At 47.0% G+C, this 25061-nt stretch overlaps 3 protein-coding genes across 3 annotated transcripts in view; 1 reads left to right on the forward strand and 2 right to left on the reverse strand.

Annotated features, from left to right (window-relative positions):
* LOC8030265 (TAF5-like RNA polymerase II p300/CBP-associated factor-associated factor 65 kDa subunit 5L) overlaps positions 1 to 16779 on the reverse strand; it is a 29935-nt gene extending 13156 nt beyond the window's left edge. The window contains exons 1-7 of the mRNA XM_029979946.3: positions 16548 to 16779; positions 13160 to 13317; positions 12298 to 12416; positions 6238 to 6367; positions 5388 to 5451; positions 3240 to 3294; positions 760 to 982 (exon numbers count right to left, since the gene is read on the reverse strand). Coding sequence (XP_029835806.2) covers positions 760 to 982; positions 3240 to 3294; positions 5388 to 5451; positions 6238 to 6367; positions 12298 to 12416; positions 13160 to 13317; positions 16548 to 16616 — 818 coding nt within the window. The 5' untranslated portion in view covers positions 16617 to 16779. The remainder of the gene's footprint in view (positions 1 to 759; positions 983 to 3239; positions 3295 to 5387; positions 5452 to 6237; positions 6368 to 12297; positions 12417 to 13159; positions 13318 to 16547) is intronic.
* Positions 16780 to 17997: 1218 nt separating this feature from the next.
* Positions 17998 to 20032, reverse strand: LOC115319910. Its single transcript, XM_029979945.3, has one exon. The coding sequence runs from the start codon at positions 19956 to 19958 to the stop codon at positions 18411 to 18413; it is 1548 nt and encodes a 515-aa protein (XP_029835805.2). The 5' UTR covers positions 19959 to 20032; the 3' UTR covers positions 17998 to 18410.
* A 100-nt stretch (positions 20033 to 20132) lies between these two features.
* LOC8030267 (1,2-dihydroxy-3-keto-5-methylthiopentene dioxygenase) lies at positions 20133 to 25057 on the forward strand. The gene is made up of 4 exons (XM_002399563.5): positions 20133 to 20482; positions 20855 to 20974; positions 22128 to 22307; positions 24117 to 25057. Exons 1-4 carry the CDS (start codon positions 20189 to 20191, stop codon positions 24240 to 24242), a joined length of 720 nt encoding a protein of 239 aa, XP_002399605.4. The 5' UTR covers positions 20133 to 20188; the 3' UTR covers positions 24243 to 25057.
* The last annotated feature ends 4 nt before the right edge of the window (positions 25058 to 25061 follow it).

Genomic DNA, 25061 nt, shown 5'->3' on the forward strand with positions numbered 1-25061 from the left:
GCATTTGAGCATTTGACCGCGGCGCCCTCTCGTCTATAAACGTTGAGCCAATGCATGCAAAGTTTAACGCGATTATATACGCATTTGACCGCAGCGCCCTCTCCTGTGCAGACGTTGAGCGGCTACATGCAACGTTTCATCCATGACAGAAACCCCCGCTCTTGACTTACTACCACACCTCAGAGCCCCCTACTCGTCCCACAGTTGCGGCCGAGTGGTTAAGGCGGTGGACTAGAAATCCATTAGGGTGTTCCCGCACAGGTTCGAACCCTGTCGACTGCGCAAACACTTTTTCTTTTTATGTGAGCACGGACGCCGACCGGACGGACAAGGCTTGACCTTAAGGAGCTTCGCCCCTAATATGTTGCAAAGAGAAAAAAAAATTGTTTTATGCGTTTTTAAATTGAACTTACTCTTTCCAGAAATAAGAGTTTGAGAGTAAACAAACTTGTTACCCTTTCTCTCATTCTGCAAGCAGAAGAGAGGAAAGAAGGCTTATTTGCATACTATACCAACTTCGGGTTAAAAGAGCAAACAGGATATGGCTGACATGTCAGCTGTCAGAGGGATCCAGTTCTGCACCCAAGTGCCCTTGAACCAGTAATCCATTTGCCCGCAGCTTCAAATAGTGCACCCCATATTGTCTCTGACGTGTTACTACTATGTTCCAAGAGACCAGGTCCAGCGCGGGCTAACAAGCAGTTCCAAAATGGCAGCAGAGCCCTTGCAAAGCAGAGAGTGAAGCGGTCAAGTGCTCACCCCGAGGTTCCATGGGCGAGCGTGTAGAGGCAGATGGAAGGGATGCACGGCGGACCCTCGCGAACCTTCTTCATGATCTGGCGCAGAGACGCCAGCGCCTCCTTGTTGTGACCCTGCTCGGCGGGGTGCGTCGTCTGCTTCGCGTCGCTTTTAGCGGACGGCGCTTGGAGCAGGGGCGCCCCCTGGGAGCCGTCTCCGTTAACCTTTTCGTGATGAACGTGCACTGCGGGACAAACTGGGGTCACCGAGTACCTCCCAAGAGCCGTAAATCTTAAACCTGAGCCTGTAAATTTAAGCCGTTACAAAAATTTTCCCTCAAACAAAGGTTTGAGTGAAAGCCAGCTTTCACTCAATGAAACTTTTCCTCGAAGAAAGCAATGGTCTCAGTGTGGCAGCTACATATTTTCAACGTCAACTTGTTTGCGCTATTTTGTCCAGACTTCAATTACAGAATGAGAATGGCAAGGAGTTTCCTTTGGGACATTTTGTCTCCAGCACGCGTTTGTTGCCTTCCAGCCTACTCTGGCTGCGCAGGCACGCTTTCCTCTCTGCCGCACGTGACGACAAAGCGTTCCTGAAGGTAAGAAACTTGCGCCGACGGCAGGACAACCGAAAGAGCTCCCTGCCGTTCCTGTCCTGTAAGTGACCATAGCTTACTGCAACCCTGCACTGCTGCATGAGCACATGACTTCGCCTTGCATCTTATTCGGGCATGCTTGTGCGAGTAGTTTTGATCGTGCTGCAGAAACTATGCCAGGCTTGACAATGTGGCACAAAAAAGTTGCTTCTGAGCATTGGTAATGCTTAGGATAAAACTTCGACATGCACAAATTAGAAAACATACATTAGGCTTGTTTCCAGCGTTGGAACTTAAAGGGGTAGGGAAACGAAATTTCAGCGCTCATTTTCTAGCTTTAATGTGTTGCCTGTTGCACCCTAACCTCAAAAACACAAGTCTTTCGTTGAAAAGCACAAGAAAACTAATTTTAAACCTAAATAAACAATCTTCAATGTGCACCTGGTGGATGCATGCGGAGCCTATTTGGGAGGTAGTCTAGCAACGTTGTGGAATCTGCTACGTAGTCGTGACGTATCAGATTCCTTCGGAGCAGCGCCGCTCTTTGGCATTTCAACGTTTTCCTTCTTAGCTTTCCTCCTGAGCTCACAAATCGCGCATTGTACCAAGCGGTCCAAGAAGACAGAACGGAAGGACTCCCCTCTTTCTCGCACCCTCGTTCGTGCAACCGGAAACAGCCATTCTCCCCCTAGAAGATTAGCCCGTCGCTCAAAACTCGAACGAAAGTTGCTTTCCCCACCTCGTTCAGCACTAAGCTGACAGTGTTGTGGAAGCTACGTGCTCCTTGGGCCAGCCACACGCTCGTCACCCCACGGGTACTTCGAATGGCTCGGTTGTAACGTGCTGACGCTATTGACACCACCGCAACGCTGACAACGCCACCAAGGGCAAAGCTCATAATCACGCCAGCCTTGCTACGTCACGAACGCGGGGTATCTTTTCTTTCTGTTTTTGTTTGCGCCGGATATCCGATGACGCATCACGCTCTCCGTTCGCTTCTCTTCGAGCGCTTGCTCGAGTGCACCGTTTGGAACGAAAAATATAGCCAGTCGTTCAAAATACAAACGTGCGATTATCATTTACGGTTATTATCCGTCATGCTTGACTCGTTTACGAACAAAATCTGAATATTTCAATTTTTGTTTCCGTACCGCTTTAAAGCTCGTAAAAAAATGTAACACTCAACTTGGTTCCTCCCACACTCGTACGCACATCAACTGGCCTAAGCCTTGCCACGTGCAACATTATTTGAATGACGAAATAAGAACTCCTTTGTTCACTTGTCATCCAAGCCAAAAAGAAGCAGTTGCAACCATTGTCAAAACCTGATAGCAGATTATGTGGCCATAAATCATTTGAACTAGAAATTTCTGGGAATGCTCATCGTTCGGTGACATGTCACAAACAACAAAATGGGCACAAAACAGCGGCCTGTTCTTTCCCAATTACATTTAACTCCCGGTAATTCTAAGCTTACGGGAACTGCGGAATACCTTGAACTAAGTGAACTTCAAATTTAAGAATAGCTCATTGAAACCCATTTCTTCTTTTTATTAGTACAGAATGAAAGTGCTTTCTCTGTCACCTCTAATAAAAAAGGCTTCGAGTGTCCATGTGACGCAAGTCCCAAGGTGCATATCATATGCTCATGTCATGACAAAAATGAAGCACCTGGCCCAAGACAACTATAGATATGTGCCTTTTGTTTCACTCTACAAAACACACTTAGAAAAGAAGAATCTGAAACCTTTCACGGTCTCTTTAGAAAGTATATTATACTGGAAAGTGTGAATAATGAGACAGCCTGCTTGTGCAGCCCGAACAACAAGATCCTATTGTCCATGGCTCTAGACAATCTAAAAAATGGCCAAATGCCGTGCTCGAAGGCAGCAGACGCTCTCACCATCGATGTCGACGTGCAAGTTGAAGATTTGGAGCAGTATGAGGTTGTCATTGTCCTGCAAGCACAAACCAAAACAGGCGGTTCACGAAAGTGTGTTTTGCAAGTCATTTCTGCGTGCCAAAAGTTCCCTAACATGCCTATAAGAAGTATATATCGCAGACAATGCAGAACAAGTTCCAACTACATTGAACAGATGATTCAATATTCTTCAATGGATTAAACAGTCGATGAGCCAATGTTTCCCTTCCTCACTTTGGCCAAGGTAAAGTGCCACACCACAAATAAAGACGTTTCGACTGAAGCATGTTTCCGTCCTAGTCAGACAGCATGAGAACTGCAGGAATGTCTTTCAGTTATACCGTCCCCAGTGCAAGCTTCCTACCTCTGACAACACTTTGGCATCTCCAGAGTCGTTCGATTCCCCGCCGGTCATAAAAGCTCGGCCGAAGTTTGCTAGAGAATCGATACCTGCCGCTAGGGGTGCCACTGCCCCGGAAGGGGCATTCTCGATTGGCCACTCCACTCTCAGAGAGTTACCCCAAATTCACGATTACAATTAATCTTTAGTACACCGAAATTTTGTTATGCCTGCATTTCGTGCGAGCACTGGTAATTCCTTATTGATCTATAATAAGATATCTCACAAACAAGCTTTCTTTGGTTGTTTTCAAAGAAAACAATGCTTTTGCAAGTGAAGAGCTTGGCAATTGAGCATATTGGCTCGCACTGCCTCTACTAGATGGCGCAAGATGCAGCGGTGAATTTTTACAGTGAGGGGGTATTGAAAGGTTATTTCGAGAAAACAAAAACTTATCTTATTCAGGAGACTGTTTTAAATACACAAGATTGAGCAACTGATTGAGTGTACAGAGCCGAAGACACTTACAATAAAGAGAAACGCTGTCAGTGCAATGACATGTTATCTCGATTTATAGGTGACTCGTTAAGAGTGGGTTCAAAATTTCAACAGACTTGCGGGTTGCCAGCCTCCTAGCAGTGCAGGCTAGCCTGGCGGCTCTTAGCCCCCTTTTCGACACTAGTGCCGCGCGTGGTAATGTACCAAGCTCTCCCATAGCGCTACAGAGAAGTTTCATGACCATTAGCGTATTGAAGGAAGCGCAGCCAAAGCCCACTGGAAAGCAACGAGCATGCTATGGAGGCCGGACATAGGGAAGGGTAGCCCTGCAATTTTTATTGTCAATGGCCATACTTATAGAGCACCATTTGTGAAAATATTATTAGTCGAAACACTCTATGAAGGTTGGGGCAGTTTGATGAGCCCCTTGAAAAGCAATAGAAAAATTGGCAGCAACCCCTTCCTTCAAAGTTCTATAGTGCATGCATTGCATTAGAGAGAATTGGCGAGGGAATAGGTGCATCACACGACGTATATTTTCCCGCTAAATGTAGCGGGGAAACGGAATGGTTGTATAGGTCACACGACGTCCATTTCACGTGCTAAATTTAGTGCGAAAACTGGATTAGTGTCTAGGTCACATGATGCGAATTTTCCCACAAAAGTTAGCAGAGAAGCTGAGGTGATGGATGGGTCACGTGCCATCAATTCCCCCAAGTTGTATAGGTCACATGATGTCAGGGGACCTATACATTTTCCCCGCTAAATTTAGCGAAAAATGCCCGGACAAAATTACGGGGTTGGGGGTCACGTTAAAAAGCATTTCATGCTTCAAAAGCCATATATTTTAAAAAACTTATGCAGCCTTTGGTGCCTATCCAAGTTCAGTCTGTGCCTCCCAGATGGCCCCCCAATGCCAGGTAAACTGGTGGATACTCTGCTTACATGGACAGCAGACTTCTTGCTGATAGAGAGAATGTGCAACCGGACCTGGATTTACCGTAAAACACCGGGCAAGCGCCCACTCAAAATTTAGAGATAATCGCGAAAAAATGAGGGATGGGTGCTTGTCCGGTCATCAATTTTACATATAAATGTACTGTGCATATTTTTTCATATCTTAAAAATTTGGATATGGGCGCTTATTGTGGAATGGGAGGATGCGCAGTATTCTACGGTATGCACAGTGTTAACAGATTATACTCTATGTCTTTGTGTGCTTTACTGTGAAGGCCTTCAAGCAGTTGCTATGCGCAATAAAAATAAACATTGATCAACTGATTAACACTCACCTTCAGGAAACTGAGCACATACTCCAGGGTGTCGCTCGATAGCTTCACAGAGTATTTGTTTTCTCTGAAAGAAAGCGAGTCGAGGCTAAGGGAACAACTCAAAAGGGAATGTCACAAACACCTCCCTGTACTAAAATTGGAAAAAAAAAAAAAATATATATATAATTCTTTATCAAATGTGCATTAAAATATTTTAGGATTTCGGAATGTCAAATTGCGGTATGAGTACTGCAAGCTTTGCACACCTTTTTTCACATCCAGAGCCGGAAAAGGCTCGCAACGTCAACACCAGTATTCAAACCAATTATAAAATTACTGATCTGGAGTATATTTTAGCAACTTAATTTCACGCAAGAGAGATATTGTGCTGTAAAATAAGCCCTCCCCCCCCAGTGAAGTAAACATTTGTCATAAAACTATAATAACGGGCACCCCAGAGCCCTCGTCCAAAAATCCCTCAGCACAAGAACGCTGTGGAACCAACAGTGCTGTAGCTTACAGCCGGTACAATAGACCCTTTTCAAAAGTTGATCAAGCAACATTGGTGGTCACCATTGCTTGCTCACGAAGTGTGTGATTGGCTCCGAGTCCTCGCCGAACGCTGACGCAGCACTCGTTTCCAATACGAGCTGAACAGAGTTCACGCTGAATGCTGACAGAGCCCTCGTGTCCAATACACGCTCAGAGTAGGTGAGCAAGCAATGGCAGATGGGCATTGGCGCGAACTCTTGAAAACTGTCTATTACGGTGCCTGCAACGAGTCTTCGATTGGCGTGTTTAGCCGACGGGAGCCGACGCGTCATGTTTGGCGCTAACTACTCGCTAACTAACAACAAGGACAGACACTAACTTGAACTCTTTGATTTGGGGATGCGACGGAACGTCCGATGCAGACGAGATGTTGGGAAGCATGTCCACGACGACGCGGAACTGGTCGGACGACTGGAACATCCCTCGATGCCGTCCGTGGAACTTCTGGGCTGTGGAGCAATTGTAAGGGCCAGCAATTGCAATTCGACACCGTCCTCTCGTCGATACTAATTCACGACAGATGGATGCGTGCCACTGAACCCTTTGAATCGGGTGGTGGCTTACGCCACCTATGGTCACCGACAGGACAAGAACAGCAGGGAGGTCTTTCAGCCTACCCTCCTCCTGTGCAAGCTTTCTACCTTCGGTAACATTCCGGCATCTCGAGAACTTCAAGCGTGCACGTGCAGTTAAAGCATGACGGACGGCAATGAGTGCATGCCGGAGGCCAGGCGTCGTAAAAAAATGCCCTGCAATCCTCGTCTTGTCAATGACTATAGCCAAATACCATATAAGCCAATACTGGCAACTCTCACGGAGCGCGGGCGAAAGTTTCCGCTAGCAGACGAATTCTCCACAACGCATTGGTTTTGCCTATCTTCGTGCAAGGTGACCAATAAAAAAAAAATGTTCACCGGTATTCACTACTTTGACTGTTAAAAAATAGGTGCAACCTCATGAGTGAAGGATATTTTCTTCGTGTGGGAAAGATGTTGGAGCTATCAGGGTGCAATTTTAGGGCTCTCCTGAAGAAAACACTGTCACTAATAACTTTCAGCCTTTCCACTCTGGTGAAGAAGGAAGACCAGTGAAGCTGTACCATATATGATGGGAACGAAGTAAAGGCCAGCCGCAAGTTGCAAGCCAGAGTGAAAAGGCTGGAAAGATTGCCGGCGTCGCTTATACATGGCGGTAGCTGTCCAGAGTTCTGTGTCGAGATTTGTTTGTCCATGGACACGATACTGGGGAACCCAGCCCTTAAAAGCTCTACTGTAACAACTTGTGTAAGCCAAGCAAAAGACTAATGTACTTTGTGCTGTTTTTTGAAGAAGGGCAATGTACCAAAATTTCAGAACATAGCTACGTTTCAACTTTACTGTTCTTATCAATCAATTTGTTTTGTTGTTGCAATTCCCATTTCTCATTAACGTCTTGCTTATAACTGTTTTGTCAAATAGGCGAGCTGGCTAATCCCGTTAAGATTGTCTCTAGATGAAGAAGCAAAAGGCAATTTCGAACCATGTACGTTGCTGCGATGTCAGTATGCTCCGGAAGAAGTGGATTGTGCACACGCAAATTTTATGCTATTCCTAAAATTAACAAAAAAGCAAAGCTACAAAAAAATCGAACTTCTCAGGTGAGCAAATGAAAAAAGAGGAGAGCGTCGTAGCACAAAAAAAGGCGATTTCGGTCACGTTAAATACGGTGTACAAATTCCAATTGTTAGCACTGGGAAGACTAGTCTTCCTCTTTCTTTTTATGTTTGAGGCGACGCTACGCAGCTGCGGTCTCTCTTCCTCCTGCTTTTATGCTGCCTTTTTCTCTTTTGTTTACTTGACATTGGAACCGTAGCATATTTTGCTTTGCCTTGTTTTGCAAGCTTTTACTCTCTTTCCTTCGCTTCGATGCCTGCTACCATTGGTTTGTCTGTTACGTTATATCCGGACATTTTGAGGGCCGCCTGCAACTTTGTTGTTGTTTTTGTTCTCTTCCACAGTCGTCTTCGATAACCTCCTATTTTCACCTTCGATTGAGTTTCAAATCCGAAACATTCATATGTGCTTTTTGATATTTAATATATATATATATTAAAAAGTGTAAGCTCATTATACATTTCTATGAGGATTTTATTTATGTACGCTGGCACATCTGCTATGGGTCATTGTTTGTTAATCAACCGGCCGCCTTTGGACATACACAAGCGCATACTTGGATGTGGCAGACATGCCATGTGCTGCCTACCACCGCAAAAACAAGTTTTTGGGATGTAGTGGAAAATCCTTTCGTTTCCCGAAGACCGAACAAACGTGAGTAATTAGGTTACTGCAGCATTCAAATGAAACTAGAAGAGCTATCCAAGTCTGGCTTCAAAATTGCCAATGATGCCTCAACAGACAATTATGACAACTCCACGGAGATTGCGGAGAGCTTCACGGACAACAGACCAGACGAAAAAATGAACACCCAACCCAGTCCTATGTAGCCGGGTGGCCAGCCAATCAAATCTATCATCATGCTTGCCAAGTCCAACTGCAATCAAAAACATGGAACACTTCGAAAAATATTTCGTTGAACAACGAGACATATACTCGCATGCGAAAATGACACCACCTTCCGACTTAGCTCGTAACATCAGCCGTGCCTTTGACACACCAGACAAGAGTTCAGCTGAAGGCGGACTTCAGGCAACTGATCGACGAAGCAAAGGCGCGGTGTGCAAAGCTTGCCTGGACACGTATGTCAACAAGTACTTGAATGTACTTTTGAACTGCTTCGTCAAGCGAGCAAACGAAAAACCTGTCAAGGTCACTGGGAAAAGAAATGCGAAAGCAAAAGGTTGCACACTGCTTGCACGTACCGGATTGCAGCGAGACTCTTATTTACTGGGCAGTGTGAGCTGGACTACGTTTTTCCTTTCCTGTTCGGTTTTTAGTTTTCACCAACAAATAAAGCAAATAAACACGTAACAAGCAGCTAGAAAAAAGTGAAGTTCTTTTCCTTTTCAATTAGTTTCGTCGTGTAGCTTCCGCTTTGTTTGTTGTGGACTCAACACCAATGGCGACCACCAGCTGCGCAACGATCGTCGCCGTTGAAGGAGTTGCTTTGCTGGGTGATTTGTATCTTTATATCAACTGATAACATCTTTGTTTTGTTGGCGACTGCTTTCCATTTATTTTTATTTTTGTCTGGGATGGAGACCCCATCTTTCCTGCAAAGTTCGGAAAGTGTTCGCACGGTAATTTTTCTCGTTAAGTTTCGTTTTTGTTATGCTGCAGCGGCTGGTGTGCCTGCTGTGGTAATCTTATAATGTGCTGTTTGCACACGTTTTAATAATCACCTATTCAGGTAAGAAATTGTAACAACTCATTTTGTAAAGGATCAACAGCAACCTCTTACAACTTAGTTTGAGTAGCTAATTGCCTTTTTTCTGCTTCCCAGACGTGCTTCAAAACGTGTGTTCCCCGAGTGGCGTTTGAGACCGCTAAATAAACTGCTCTATCTTTGTTTATGCGCACATTGTTATTTGATTGTCGTTGCAGTAGCGATCAGTGGATTCTGCTTTGCAAGCGGACTGACCGCAATGAATTGTTTCAGCTGTTGGGGTGACGAAACGGTGCTCGCAAAGCTCAAGGACGTCGCGGAGCCTATACTTTTCCATTGCGTCGTCTGCTTCCGTAGATTCCGAGTCCGCTAGAGGCGCCACAGTTGCGTTCGCTCCCGCTCCCATGGGTTTTCGGAGGAGTTTCCAGTATTGGCGAAGCTATATCGCATTTGCTATAGCCACCGTTTTTATTTCAAATGAGGTGCCGACACCTAGTGGCCAATGCATAAAGTCGAGTAATGGGGATCTCGTGCCCAAACTAGCAGCAACGCGGCTCAGACAGGTGCAGCCTTGTGGAAAAGTGCAAAATGAGTTGTGGACCGAAAAAATGGGAACACAGTTGCATGCTCTGCAATCACAGTAGCACTGCTGGGTAAAGGCTGCGGAAGTGTGGATGCTGGGCAGATAAACGCCCCTGCCACCGCAGTCAGGTGGTTCTATAGACTGTATCAGAATTAACTGCTGGGCTAGTTGGTAATGCATTATAGAAGACAAGAGCGCTTTGTCCCGTCCTGTTCTGTTCTTCTACTTGTCCGTGTCTTTTGTGCTCTTGTCCTCTACAGTGCTATACACCAACTCAACTCTCCTACGTCACGCCGCGGTGGTGGCGCGCCGGACGCACTTCCGGTCTGGGGCGGTGGGCAGAAGTCGCCGTGCCAGACATGCATTCCTGTGTTCCTTTGGAAGAAACGAGACAAAATACCTGCCTTCTCGTCAAAATGCTGCAACGGGGACTGTACCAAGAGAGTCTGTAAAGGTTTGAAGATCAGTTTTTATGTGTTTTTGCACCCTCCGTTCGTCCGAGAACGTGGATAGCAGCCGTGAAAAGGGCAAACCAGACGCTATCGAACTACGATTGCGTGTGTGGGCCACAATTGGTGGTCGCCAGATTTATTTGCTTTGTTCCAACATGAACGAGAGAAAACCCCCAAGTTGTCCGGATCACCCACGGATTCAGCGCGTCTTCAAATTCATACGGCCGCCTGATTGTTCGAACTTTCGTCTGCTCTTTCAAACTTGTCTGCTTTTTGTCGTCTGCTTGTTCAAACAAAAGCGGCCCGTAGACCAAACTTTGACCCGGTGATTGCAATAAGAAGTAATTGCAGGCCTCAAAAGACTTAAGTAGGCTCGGTGTAAACAGTAGATACAAGATGTTAATTATTGGTACCGGTGGCCATCGCCTACTTTTTACGCTTGGTCTGTTCCCGCTTCCGATTTTCAGTATCGACGTCGATCATCGCCGCTACCTTTTACACTTTTGCAGCACGAGCGACGTCGCGACCGAAAATAGCTACAAGAATCTCATCATGGTTTTGGCGTCCATTCTGCAGCGTTCATGCGAATGAATCGCCGCACGTCAAATTATTTACGGAAAGTTTAGCGGCGTAACGAGCCTCGATAATTTCGCTCAGGCGATTGAAGTGGTAAGACATTGCGATGAGGACGTAGAATTGACAACTCCAACGCGAAAAAGAGTATGCAAACTCACACAGACGCCGACAACGTGACATTCGAATGGTTTGTTGACGCGGGACGTGGTGCTTCTTGCCCGCACTCCACTGCACGTGCGTTCGAACTGTCGTCTGCTCTTTCAAACTTGGCTGCTTTTTGTCGTCAGTTCGTTCAATCGACAGCGACCCGTAAACCAAACGTTGACCCGGCAATTGCGATAAGAACTAAGTGCAGGCCTCAAAACACTTTTGAAGGTTGGTTGGGGTAAGTCGGCCAAGTGTAAACAGATACAAGAAGTTGTTGATCATTGTTACCAGTGGCCATCACCGACTTGTAATGCCCGATTCTGCTTGCGGTTTTCAGTATCGATGTCCACCATCTCAGCTACGGTCCACGCTTTTGCAGTCCGAGCGACGTCGCGACTGAAAATAGCGAGCGGAATCTCATCGTGGGAGTCGGGCTTTAGCGCCCATTCTGCGGCGTCCACGTGAAATGAATCGCCGCACGTCACATTATTCACGCAAAGTTTTACCTCGATAGTTTTGCTGAAGCCGCTCAAGTAGTCAGACATTGTTAGGAAGACGTAAAATCAACAATTCCAACGCGAAAAAGAGCACGGGGACTCCCACCGACGCCGACAACAACGCAATTCAATGGTTTGTTTATGGGCGACGGCGGGCTTCTTGCCCACCATCCACCGCGCATGCGCGGCGCCGGTGGCGTCCGCTAGGGGCGCTCCGGTTTGTTTGTAAACATGAGTTGGTGTATAGACCTTTCCAATTGTCTTCTTTGCACTGCCGTCTTTGTCTAGTGGGCGGTGGAAAGCTCTCTTCAATGAAATAGGAGACGCCGCACTTGCGCCCACGGCCCAGTGACTCTGCATTTTTCGTCCGGGTGATGAGCGCTGGAAAGGTCTATAGCCACGGAGAGGATCAGAACAGTCAGGAAGTCCTTCCGTTGTCCTGCATCCGACGCTTCGGCATCTCGAGAGCTTCAAGCAGGAAAATATAGCACAAGAGCACAAGCATGATGGAAGGCAACAAGAGGATGCTAAAGGCCGGGCATCTGAAAGGGATCCCCCGCCATCCTCATCCCATCCATGACCATACTAATAGACTAGGCAGGCATGTTAAGATGTTCTAGCTCATTCCGCCCACAACCGCATCACATATTTCCGAGTGTCGTCTCTCAGAAACATGGGCTGCCCATAATTAAAAGGTGTGTCTGAGCGCAACAGATGCGAAAGAAAGGGGCCAGCTTTCTGGCAGCTTGCTCTCTGTTCTGCCCTCCCTTTCTTACATGCAATTTATTTTAGCGAGGCCAAACCTAAAGACTTCTGCCCATTGCTGACAAGCTCCAGGTAGAGGTGAACGAAGATGGGGAACAGGACAAAGCTGAGCTCCGACTTGAACGGCTCGGAAGCTTCGGAGACAAAGTTCTTGAACCTGCGAGAGGAATGCACTGTAGCAACCATATTTTCGGCGGAACAAGTATATATGGCTAGACCTAGAGACAATAGATTAGCTACGCTTAGAGCAGTGGTTCTCAAACGGGGGTCGGCGAAGGCCTTCTAGGGGTCCGCGAAGCCCTGCTTGATCAGTCAAGCCCGGCGATAAAAGGTGTCTTTTTTTCAGGTCGAGATGAAATGTTTCAGTTTTCGGGTGGGTTTTCTCATGTGTATGTCAATAAGAGAATCTACTTTACACTAGCCCTTAGTTATATTCATTTATAAAATCATTATTATATTTAACCTATACCTTTTCTCTCCTCTCACCCCAAACAAGGTCCCCTCCACCATCTCCGCCGATCCATAAGGGGTCCGCGAAACATCAATGGTTGAGAACCACTGGCTTAGAATAACGGTCTTCCATTCCCTAATCTTGTGGGCGTTGCCATTTTTGTACTCGGCCCAGAGCAGGTGCAATTGGCAATTGTTATGATTTAACGAGGCTTCCTACAGTTTAGATACGGTGTCAAGAAGCATTGGCGATATTGTTTTGCTCTGTTGCAAACTGCTTAAAAACTTCTGGCAGGCAGAAAATTGTTCTCTGCAATTTAAGATAAAGCCAAAGACAACTGGCAACCATGATCCTAAGCACCAAGCAGGTTGAAGAGTCGTTACTGTGAAGCGTAGCTTATATAGTGGCTAGCGCCACCTATTTTCTGGTACAACAAACAGCAAACTTACTTTGTGAACTGTTGATCGATGGAAGAGGCGTCTTTGCTGATTGCGCTGAAGCTGAAGAGGTTCTTGGTGCCCGTCTCGGCGGCCACGACGCCGCTCAGGACTAGGTCGCTGACGCTCTGCTGAAGCTTCAGGTCGGTTTTCTTGAAGGAGTCACAGTCCTGTGAAAGAAAGACAGGGAAAGTTTGCTTTACTTGTCCCAGGTTGCCGGCTAAGTCGAATCTTTAAGGGTGCCAACAAAAAGCAGTTTGTTTGTTGCCAGTTGCTGAAGGGCTAATTGGTTCAGGCTGCGATTGGAGCTTGGACCTTTTGAGCGTTTGCACTGACAAAAATAAAGGACATCACAATACTTTGATACAGACTTAACTAAAGCATGTTTGGGCAGGATGAGAATGGGGTTGGCTTCAGTCTGCATGCATGAAACAGTTCCAGGCACAATTGGACAAAACAATTTTTCTTGTCTGGGGAGAGGACACGGTGAATAAAGAAACATAAACCGAGACTGTCGTTTAGCTGAACTACCAGCCATAAGCTTAAACTTGGGTTTGGGCTAGTTGGTTGTACAAAATGCCATTGACGTGCGGAAACCCATACATAATGCAGACGGGGAGGTGCTTAAATGACAGACTCAGAGAACATAAATATGCATGCGGGCAATCGCAAGCACCTGGCAACTTAGCAGCGCATTGCGCAAGACGCAGCTGCGAACCGCTATTTGGAAATACATCAGTCATGGACAGATCGAAAAATAGGAACAAGCGCGAAATCATAGAAGCCTTCCACAAGCAAGGCAGGTGTGTCAGTGATCCATCCATTGCACTGAACGAAAAGGAAATTGAACTGCTGAGACACTACACAGCATAACGAAGGGGACACCAGCTTCAAGGTCCCCTCTCACACTACAAAAACCGAACATTTATCAGAAAAGGAAAAAAACGCCATAAAAATCGAAAGTCCACACATCTTTATTAAGACATTTATCACTATTTCATAGCTTTCGTTCTTTTCCAAACTCACGCATGGGGAAACTTATGCGTTGAAAAGGAGAAAAAAGAAAAGAATAAAAAGTTGTTAGTCTGCGTCCATTCGTGTTCGTTGTGTTTCTCCTCATCTCAATGTAACTCATCCTTTTCCTTTCAATTTTTGGTCCCGCGTTTGTTCTGTAGAATTCGCAGCGCAGCACGTCTATCAATACCAGCCATACATGCATGTTATCCAAAATAAACCTGCCACAAAGCCCGCAAAATTACCATACAGGAATTATTTACACCTGGAAAATTCCTGCAGCTAAGCTGATGACAAGATGGCCAGTTGAACCGTTATGCTATGACAAACCGAGAAAAAAGTGCAAACCTTGCGAAGTCGCAAAGAATTAAAAATTTAACATCGAAGGTTGGAAAGTTCTTAGGCCCGCTTCAGATGGGGCAACTTTTCCAGCAATTTTGAGGTTGCTGGCGAGTTGTTCCCTAGCTTTCCCTCGATCGACGCGAATTGCTGAGATCGGGTCCGGCTCGAACAAGCGAGCAACTCGGAGCAATTCGAAGATGGTTGAAGCGGCTGCAGCCAATCGAAGACGCGATATTTTCACATGACACCCCTGTGGTGGTGATGATGACAGCTAAAGACTTAGTTCTGGTTTGAAATGGATCGTTTTCGGAAATAAACAATTTCAGAAAAATTATTTAGTATTCTCAACGCCGTTCAAAGATATAAGAACGCGTTTTTAGCGCGTAGCTGGGCGTCTAAATAGTGAAAGAAAAATCAAATTTAATGATGATGATGGCAAGTCGGAGCAATTCGGTTGCTGCGTGTGAACGCGGGCGGCCCGTGTTGCTGGTGTTGAGACGTCAAGTTGCTGGGTGAAATTGCTCTGTCTGAAGCGGGCCTAAGACTTTAACTCGCACAGTGCTTCTTCGTCAGAAATCCAAGCTTGAGGATGCAGGGGAACGCATTTATTTATTTATTGGATTACATAAGAAGGGGATGGCTAAAGCCGTGGTGTGGGATTAGGGTTTGAGGAGGGCGATAGAAGGTATCTGAGTATTGTGCACACTTGACAATCTCGCTAGGGTGCAGAAGGCATCTTGGTGGTCGTTCTGCTTCTCAATCTTCCTGCCGGTATGAGAATCTGCCGGTCAAGTAGTGGGAGTCACCTCACACTTCTCTCGCAAGGGCACTCTTACTACCCTATTGGGCTAGCATATATTGGCTAGGGGGGGGGGGGATGCTCGGAGGTGTGCAAGTAATGTGTCATGATCGGCATGTGGTATGTCCTTAATATCTGTCCTGCCGGTGGAGAAGCGTGGGCAGTCCCAGATAAGGTGCAGGAGATTAGCTCTGCACTGTGATCCGCAGTGAACTGGTGTGTCCGCGGCTGGGGTTACCATTTCCTGATGATATGCAGTGTGAAGGCTGCATCTGCGAATACTTTGTTTAAGAATACTTCTCGAGTGCGCGAGAGTTTTAATTGCGGATCGGCTCGGGGCGGAGGTGTTATTGTTGTAAGAAGCTGTTTACGTTCCCTGCAGTGTTTGGTTCTGATAAAGGAGAGGTACAGTCTCCGGCAATATGAAAGACCCACTGGGAGCGCGTGGCCGAGGCGGTGACTGGCGGGGGCGCTGCAAGCGCTCCGGGCAATTCAATTCTGCTTCGAGGAAAGGACGCTCACTCGGACTCAGCTAAAGCGAAACACGCTTATCAGATTGTGCTGAGCCCCGAGTGAGCGTCCTCCCCTCGAAGCAGAATGGAATTGCCCGGATCGCTCGCAGCGCCCCGCTAGCCACCGCCTCGGCCAGGCGCTCCCAGTGGGTCTTTCATATTGCCGGAGACTGTACTATCGATGTGCCGTTCTCCATGAGTCTGTGATTTATGCGTAGGGATTAAGTGGTGGGTTGAGAGGCGGGTAAGGGGCGACTGAGTCAATACTCCCTCGGGCTGCCGGGGCTGTGTTATGTGGCACTGCGTTCCCTCCTGCCAATCCGATGTGTGCTGGTGTCGTCCACTGAAGACGTAGGTCGAGGCCCACTTCTTGCAAGTCGTGCAGTCGTTTCCTTATGGCCTGAGCCGTGGCGTCGTCCGTGCTAATGTTCTCGATTTCTTCAAGCGCTTATTTGGCGTCGAACGTATTTAAGGTCATTTGGAAGGTTACAAGGGCTTGTTGAGATGTCTATCTGTGGTCCGGTCAAGTTAGACGGACAGTACCGACAGTCGACTTGAAATAAATGCGTAAATGCGAGATCACGCCAGTAAAGGCGCTTTTATGAAATACACAACAACAGATGTAGAACTCTCACAAAAAGAAACAACGTAGTTTTGAAGGAGTCCGCCAACACTACACCGAACTTTGTCAACAGTACCAAACGCAACTGTGCGGGAGGATGTCACTCCTTACCATGTATTGACGACCTTTCAGGTAGCGACCAACTGCAGCAGCTACCATCTCACTTCTGTTTTTCTTCATCGTTTGAAGGTATCGCCAATATCGCGACAACTATCACATGTTTCACGTCATTTCGCCACCATGCCAGGAAAAGAGAGTGAACACCAAGGAGGTTGAACAGGTTGAACACAAACGCGAACGGCGCGAACTACCGTCTACGCGAACGCCAGAACGCCTTCCTTTCTTCCCCCCTGGAGGTCGGGGGGTGGTCGGGGGTTACGAGCGTTATGAGTGTCAACTCTGGACGGTAAAACAGTCGTCGTTACGTCATAAAATGGACAGTCATGTGATCTTTAATTACAAAAGAAATTACTTTAGAAACATTATATATATATTTTCTCGGACCCTTGTTCGCCTTGTTTGTGTACCCCAACGTTGGTGTACCCCGACACCGTCACTCTTCCCCTAGAAGATTAGCCCGTCGCTCAAAACTAGAACAAAAGTTGCTTCTCCCACCCCGTTCACCTCAGTGCCAGTCAGTGCTGTGCAAGCTACGTGCTCGTTGGGCCAGACACGCTTTTTCCACGTGATCACGCTCCATTGAGCATGAAGAACGAGGTCAGTTGATGAAAAGGAGGCGGCTGATTGGCCTGGCAAGCGCATAGGTTCCACCGCACTGTCAGCTTAGGGGTGAAGGGAATAAGTGAGGTTCGGCGTCGTGTGACGTGCGTTTGGGTGATTTTGGCCGGGTGACGCGCTTTGGGTACCGCGGGTGTATCGCAGTGAAGGCAGAGAACTTTCGAAGGGAAGGATCGCCCGCTGTTTTCAAATTTTCGTACCGGGCTTTTGACTTTTTACCTTCTTTCTTTTGGCCCACTAAATGATATGCTATTAGTAAAATCCCAATCTAAAACAAGCTTCCTGGCACTGACCAAGAAACTCATTTGTTGTTTGGTAACATCCAGGACAGAAGCGAACGTTTTCTTTCAATCTCTCCTTCGCAAAACTTGACGTAATTGGGGGATCGCAGTATCCCCCAGTGACGATTTTTGAATGCAGCTCATAGATTATATCAGAGCATTGCATGAGTACTCAATTTGGGTTCTTGGTAATCAATATCTCCACGAACATTCGGGTAGTGGTCCGTGTCCACTCTCTGCAATGACGACAATAGCCGAACCCTAACAATGTCTGGAACTCGGTGCGTGTACTGTGCTTTGCCAATCCCAGCACGCGGCTAGGGTTAACATTGGCGGCATATAATTATCTCAAGATCACGTGGCCACTTGTTCCGGCTACGAGTTGAGAGGGTGAAAGCTGCTCGTTTTTCTTTATTTTTTCTGCAACTTCTATTGCAAATGGTGAAAAACAAATGCATGTTTCACATGTCTTTAACGTCAGGGATTGGTTCCAAGGGTATTTGCATAAAGTACAAAAATCATTGCATTGCCCCAACATGAAATCAATCAGATGATTAAGGATGTCATTGCTTTATTGGAGTTCAAAAATTCGAGGACGCTTACCCGGTACAAAAATGCAGTAGCCTTGCTGCAAAAATGAACACAGACACGTCAAGACAAGAAGATAATGATCCAGAAACGCACAAAATCTGTCGGACCAGTGGCATGTCAGCATTCACTCACTACATATGACTTTGTGAGAAAGTAATGCATAATTACACACGACATTGCATGGCTGAGCATCAAACCGGCACACCCATTAACAGTAAACTTTTACAAGTCATCAAACACCATAGCAACTCCTCCAGCCACTAAAACTTTTCACTTTTCCTCTGCTGCATAAACGGTTGAGCACAACATGACTTAAATATGCACTGAGCTACTACAAATTTTCCAAAACTATGGCTGAACTCTTTCAGCCAGTCAGATTCTTCCATAGCCTTCTCTGCAGAATAAACTCCCGTGCAAACTTTTTTGCATCGTCGCCTTCGCCGAGATGCATGAGAATGTACTCCTCAATCTCTTTCTCAGAGTCAACGTCTCTGAGGAGTTCCAAAAATGTTGGAGCATGGACGTAAGATGGCAGAGTTTTTAAAGCTTCAAAGGTCCAGCGTGTGAATTCCCTGTCAGCTGCGCAACGCCGCTCCCAAGGAAGTGACGGCCCTGGCAGGATTTCCCCCCGTGAAAGGTCTCTGGACGTTGAAGCATTCACAGACGCACCTCTGGAGGTGGCAGGAAACTCTGGTTCATTCCAGGATGTGCGAGTACTCGAGGGATTTCGATGGCCCCAAGCTGTTGTCCCCCTTGAATTGTGTGGGCGCATAGAGCTGGCAGTGTCGACGCAGGACGACAATGCAAGTGGACGCGCTTCTGGTTGTTGTTGAACCATGGCGTAGCCTCCACAAGCTCCTTCGAGAGGCTCCCTATTACTACCAAGCACAGCCGCTTTTTGAGAATCATCGTGAATGTTTGCTGACAAGTTGCACACACTTAGTGATGCTGGTTGAATGGGCTGAAAAGCTGACACCATCAAAGTTGGGTTGGACATTGACGACACCCGTCGATCTTCAAGGTCAGGCCTCATGTCCGGTGATTTAGTATTTTCATGTTCAAATGAGGTATGCGGTGGCTGGTCCTTCGAGCCCACTTCATGAACGTCTTCTCTTGCTGAAGAAGGTTGTTGCGTAGGGCTGCACGACGTTCCGCTTGCGGACCATAAATCTCGTTGGAGCAAGGGCACCGGTAGCATGGGTGGCAGGAAGGGACCATCACCAAGGTGTGATCCGTCGCTCTGGAAAGGGACCCGGCCCCAAGCCTTCATGACTTGGCCAAGCGTCTGAAACTCGGCGTCACAGGTCCGCTTGATTGGCAACGAGACCATGAGGTTCCCCGCCACGAACCAGGCAGCCATCCTACTTCCTGAGAAGGGACCGTGGACCCTTCCCTGGCTGTCCTGGTACATCCATTGGTCAGTCTGCTCGGCAACGTCACTCTGAGAAGGTGCGGCCGCTACCGTGGTCGTCTGGTGTTCGTCTTTCGGTGGAACATCGACACTTTTGTTTGTTCCCGACAGCGGAGATGTTGCTGGGCCCTGATGAACAGTCACTTTTTCTATTTCTTCGGTGATCTCTCGAATTCGAACCTCGTGGTCCCCGGATTCGTTTTTTTGCTCGGCTACATCCTCCGTTGCGGGCGTCGCCAGAATGCTTTGCCGCTGCCGTTCCATTGGTTCCATCCTAGCACGGGGTGCACGACGCAGGAAGCTTGTCAGAGCACGCGACTGAGCTGAGAAGGCTGGGTATCTCGACGGCCTGCCGTATTCCCCGTAATAGTCTGGGCCGTATGGGTCGCAGAAAACGTATACGGGCCAGAAAGGTGGCACATTTCGAGAATAGTAGATTGGAGGTGGTATCGGTGGTATTAGCGGTACTCTGAAATCCCTGAAGTACCGACGCTGGTTCATAATTTACCGCAACATTTGACAACCAGCGAACGCAGACCACATGAGCGAGCGAGTCGTGCACAGTGTTTGCAACCACTTTGCAACTTGCCAAGCGAGTGTTCTTAATACACAAGAAGAGCACGAAACAAAAACTCGATGCGAAATGTTACGAAGTAAATATATATGTATGTTAAGGTTCGCAAAATTTTGTCCGGACAAAACAAATAAGGTTTATATTAAATACGAAACTCATGGAACTTTGGCCTTGCGTCAGTGGCTCTTGTTTACTCTTCGTGGAGCAAGCTCAGCTGATCAGCAGGTGGAGGGGAAACGCTAGATTGGCCAGGTGCTGCCTTCGAGTCACGCGCACTAAAAAGTTTGCTGACCAACAGCGAGTTTCCCTTCGCGAAAAAAACAAAATGGTGCAAGCCTGGTACATGGACAGCGACACAACGACCGACCAACGCGAAGAGCATCAGCTGGACCCTCCCTTGCCGGTCTCGATAGACGAAGTTCGCGACAAGTCGGGAGTGCTCTACTGGAAGGCGAGTTCTTTCAGTTGTCTTACCACCGGCGCGTGAACTTCGAGCCTGCACGCGTGGCAGATGCACGGCGGAAGGCAACAAGCGCGTGAAACCGAGAAACTTCGCCCGGCGGCACGCTCGCGTTGCGCGCGACGCAACAGCTACTGAGCTGATGCCACGCGCAGGGCGACAGCCGCCGGGCGAAATTCGTCGATTTTTCGCAGCCTACTCGCCCCACGGAGTCCAATTAAAAGCGGTATTTAAAAGCATCTTCATAGTATATTTGCCGGTTTTTTTTTTTTTGTTTTACCAGCTCCAACACCGGGATCATTGCACAAGAACAGCTTTCAGTAACTCGTACCAAGCTGTAATGTATGTTTCGCTTTGTTGCAGCTGAACGCCGACACTTACGAGCAGGATGGGGAACTTGAAAAGATACGCAAGGACAGGGGCTACTCGTACACGGACGTGATCGAGATCTCGAGGGACAAGTTGCCAAACTATGAGGACAAGGTATACCAATTGAGCCATCTTTCTAATACAGAAAGGCGCAAACGCAAAACAACCTTTGACAAGCCAGTGGTAGGCTAGGTGGTGCTACTTAAAGTCACTGGATATCGAGAAAGTTCTCGTCATTGCCTTCCCTGCCTGCTAGCAGGTCACAAATGAACACCAGACCACCAAAATCCCGCAAGGCGATTAACTGGTCAGTCTCTGTTGCCATGGCAATCACCCCTTAGGTCCTTTCAAAGCATCGAAAGGGTGCAAGATCACTATGGAGCACCGTCGTACTGAAAGCGTTCCTTGCCAATGTGTCTTTGGCACTTGTATGCAATCAACTTACCCATGATGGTTATCTCCACTGACCTCTTCCAATGATATTGCTCCCTTTACGCCTTTCAAAACAGGAAAATGTTTTGTTAATGCCTCCAATCACTGAGCTGCATGTGGCGGTGGTTTGAAGGTGTATCCTTGTTTCACCAGTGTGGGGTAGCAAAACATCAGTATAGACAAGAAACATCTTTACAAAGCTGCCCATCACCAGCGAATTTAGATTGGTTCACCAAGAGTGGAAAGGTCAAGGACAAACCACTCATACCATGAACCAATAAGGCGATCATACAGGGCTCTCCAGGGATCCAGTGACCTCAGTGCAAGCTACTGCCCCATACAAAGGGTATATTGGTACCATCTATCCAATCATTCCGTAACCAGACATTTGTAACAAGGCACAGGAACACCAAACAAGGGCGACATAATTGCGTTGAACACTTGCGGAGACCTTTCTGTGGCTACGCAGTCCAAGGTACGGAGCGCATGCTCGAGCATCGACGAGAGCTGTGCACACGCAGTCATCTCATCTGAAATGCCGCAGAAATTTGTCCCCGAGCTTAGAAGCCGTTTTCATATTGTTTGTGCTCGTCTTTTGCTCGTCCACACCCAAGTTTTGGGTGTCGAAATGCTTCGAATCCCACTGCTTGTAGCAAGCCATACATTGTTTGGGCATTGAATTTGTTCCTTTCAGCTCTCCCCTTTGTATGGGGTGGTTGATGAATGGCTGATATTGGCTGTACCCTTTTTATCGGGCGGTAGGTTGCGCCACCTAGCCTAGAGACATTTACATCTCCGATCACAGAACTTTCGACAATGCTGCTTGCGATCGCAGATTAAGACATTCTTCCAAGAACACCTACACTCGGATGAAGAGATCCGGTTCATCTTGGCTGGGAGCGGCTACTTTGACGTGCGCGATTGCGAAGACAAGTGGATCCGGATTCAGGTGACCAGGGGAGACTTGCTCGTCTTGCCAGCCGGAATCTACCACCGGTTCACGCTGGACAAGCAGGTACTCATTTTCTTCATCTAAAGAGGCGGGTCTCGTTGACATGTCGAAGCTGCCACACAAATTACTACAGTTAACAACAATAATAAGGACTCATTATTACAATTGCTTCTTCAGTTACTACGATACCGAGGCACGTATAAGGCGATACGTAAAACGGGAGCCTGCAACCTCACCGATCCGTTTAGTCTTGAAGGCACTATGAAACAAATTGTAATCGTTGGCCAAATGCTGTGGTGCCACTTGTGTTTTGCAGTGGTTCCTCGCAAATGGCACATTGAAAGAAAAGCAACAAAAAAATTTCTAACCCCGGAAAAAATTATTAAAGTTATTTAAAATGGGGGTTCTGGAAACCCTCTCGTCCCCGATCACTAATTGACCTTTTCTGCAAGTGCGCTGCCATCTTGAATTGACGTCACTTCCGGTATGGGCGAAAACATTGTTTTGCCTTTGCCACGCCAATAAAAGGCATTTAGGAGATAAGCGTAACCGTCACACTTTCTCGTTTTGCCTTCCCTTTATTTTTTGCTATTTGAAGGTTGAAACGTTAGATTATTTTTTCGTCGCCCATACCGGATACGCCTATTAAGTGGCTGGGGACGAGAGTACACAGAAAAGGTCTATAGACCACTTCCATAAAGCCCTGCATGCAACACGGCGCGCATTGCAGTCTGGGAACTAGTTGGCCAGGGAGGAGAGTGGCATGGTTTCGGTTTCGATCGACACGTCGACAAGAGATTATACACAGAGCGTGGACTATTAATGGCTGTTATCTCATGTTTTCTGGTCCCGAGAGCGTCATTTGTGGTCTCTTAACTAACCTAAATGGCCAGACCTCGAAGCTTTAGCACAAGCCCGAGACGTATAGCGTGTCTTAACACATGCTTGTTGTATTTTTGTACTAGAGCCTTTCTGTTAGCGTTTTGAGGTATGGTGGACGAGCCAATGCTGGGAATGTCGACGAATCAACAAGCTGTATAGCAACCAACAAGTATGCATACATCGAGCTTGCGCCTTTGCATTAGTGTTGTTGATCAGGAAGTTTGTTTGTTTCGTGCGTCCATAGACTAAATATTACTTTCAACATTGTAAAACCCGAGACGTAGGACAAAAGGAGAAGAAGTTTGAGACCTGTGTCTGTGTTGTCCCCTTTTTCTTCTCCTTTTGTCCTACGTCTCGGGTTTTACAATGTTGAAAGTTCACCAGCTCGCTTGCATCTTCTCTGTAATTTAAATATTACTTTTTGCAATTAGTTTTCTTAATACGCCTGAGTACGCGAGGTGAAACTCGGAGGCGCCATTGAAAAGCCCAATTTTAACACCCTTCTTATCTCTTATCTGTACTGACCCGCAGCACTGCACGAAGCGAAGTCCCCACCCACTTGCATTTTACTAATATTCAACATCGCGTATGCGCATAACGTTATCCTGCAATCAGGCACATTTGCACATACAAACCGTTTTAAGAAAGCAAAAGTGTCAGCGTTGCCTCCATTGACCTGTTAGACAAAGAGATAGCGTTTTTGCGAGCGACGGTGAGGCCTGGGATTGGCCGAGGTGAAGCGGTGCGAGTGTATATATACAGTTGAAGTAGCGCTCCGTGTTGTCTGTCTTCCTTTTGTCCTCGTCTTAAGCGCCATCATGACGTCAAATTCCCAGTACCAACTAGTCCAACAATCTGCATTGATTATTTGGGGGAAAGGAGGCTTCTAGCCAGAAACCGTTACGTTTCAACGTGTCCCGTACACACTGCACGAGACACACTTGAAAATAAAACCGCATCGTTTCATGGTCCCCTCAATGAATGTTGCAGAACTACATCAAGGCAATGCGGCTTTTTGTTGGCGAGCCGGTGTGGACGCCCATCAACCGCCCGGCCGACGAACATCCTGCAAGGTTCCAGTATATCGAGAGCCTTCGCCAGGGCATCACGGCTTGAGGATTTTGAACGGGTGCCACTCGCAGCCATTCACGCGCAACCAGGCACACGGTCAAACCTCCGCCGCTACGTCGACCCATTCGTACGTATGTAAGCGCTCTGCCCAGAGCCCACGGAGCCGTAGACTTCCATTTCTCGTGCAAGAAATTTTTGGCAGGACCGAAGGACTTACGGGGCATTAGTGGAGAAACGGTGTGCTTAACCGTGAGAATGGCTGCACGTGTCTGAACTCGAGGCTACTTTGTGATTAAGAGGTGGTGGTAGCGGTACTCCTTTTTCCGACCTTTCTCCACACTGTTGTGTTTTGGCAGCCAGGTCTGTTGTTCCATTTCTGGCATGGTTGTGAACAGACGGTCGTGCCCATTCTTGCAGCATCGTGCTTTCACACGGAGCTGTCAGAACATGAATGCACGGTCGTTTATTTGTCGCTGCGTAAAAAGCCCACAGTGCCTGGTGACGAAATTTAAGGCGGTGGAGGCAGGTCAGAAAAAAATTTGGATGGAGGTACCGTTATGTAATCAAGAGAATTATGCAATGTTTGTTTTGCTTGTGCCGGTTTTTCTGCCAATTTACCGCAACAGTCTTCAATGCCCTTGAGGGCTCATTGTCGGCCAGGAATTGTTTATTTTTTTTTCTCTAGATATCGACTTGTTGAAAGACCTGTATTTTATCTCTATTATAGATGATCTATGTACGACTTTAAATTTTATATTGTTGTTTGAAAGGGTTTCCACCCTTTTTTATATACAATTCATGCTACTTAAAAGTTTGTTATTTTTGTGAAAAAGGAATTTCAATAAAAAATATTACTATCACCTC

Source organism: Ixodes scapularis, unplaced genomic scaffold (genome assembly GCF_016920785.2).
Source record: "Ixodes scapularis isolate PalLabHiFi unplaced genomic scaffold, ASM1692078v2 PGA_scaffold49__6_contigs__length_1374808, whole genome shotgun sequence".
In the NCBI taxonomy this organism is placed as follows: Eukaryota; Metazoa; Arthropoda; class Arachnida; order Ixodida; family Ixodidae; genus Ixodes; species Ixodes scapularis.

Coding starts and splice junctions, on each gene's coding strand:
- LOC8030267 (XM_002399563.5), top strand. CDS start 20,189: ATGGAACTTTGGCCTTGCGTCAGTGGCTCTTGTTTACTCTTCGTGGAG. Junction 20,975..22,127: donor TGCCAAACTATGAGGACAAG/GTATACCAATTG, acceptor TTGCGATCGCAG/ATTAAGACATTCTTCCAAGA. Junction 22,308..24,116: donor GGTTCACGCTGGACAAGCAG/GTACTCATTTTC, acceptor TGAATGTTGCAG/AACTACATCAAGGCAATGCG.
- LOC115319910 (XM_029979945.3), bottom strand. CDS start 19,958: ATGAACCAGCGTCGGTACTTCAGGGATTTCAGAGTACCGCTAATACCA.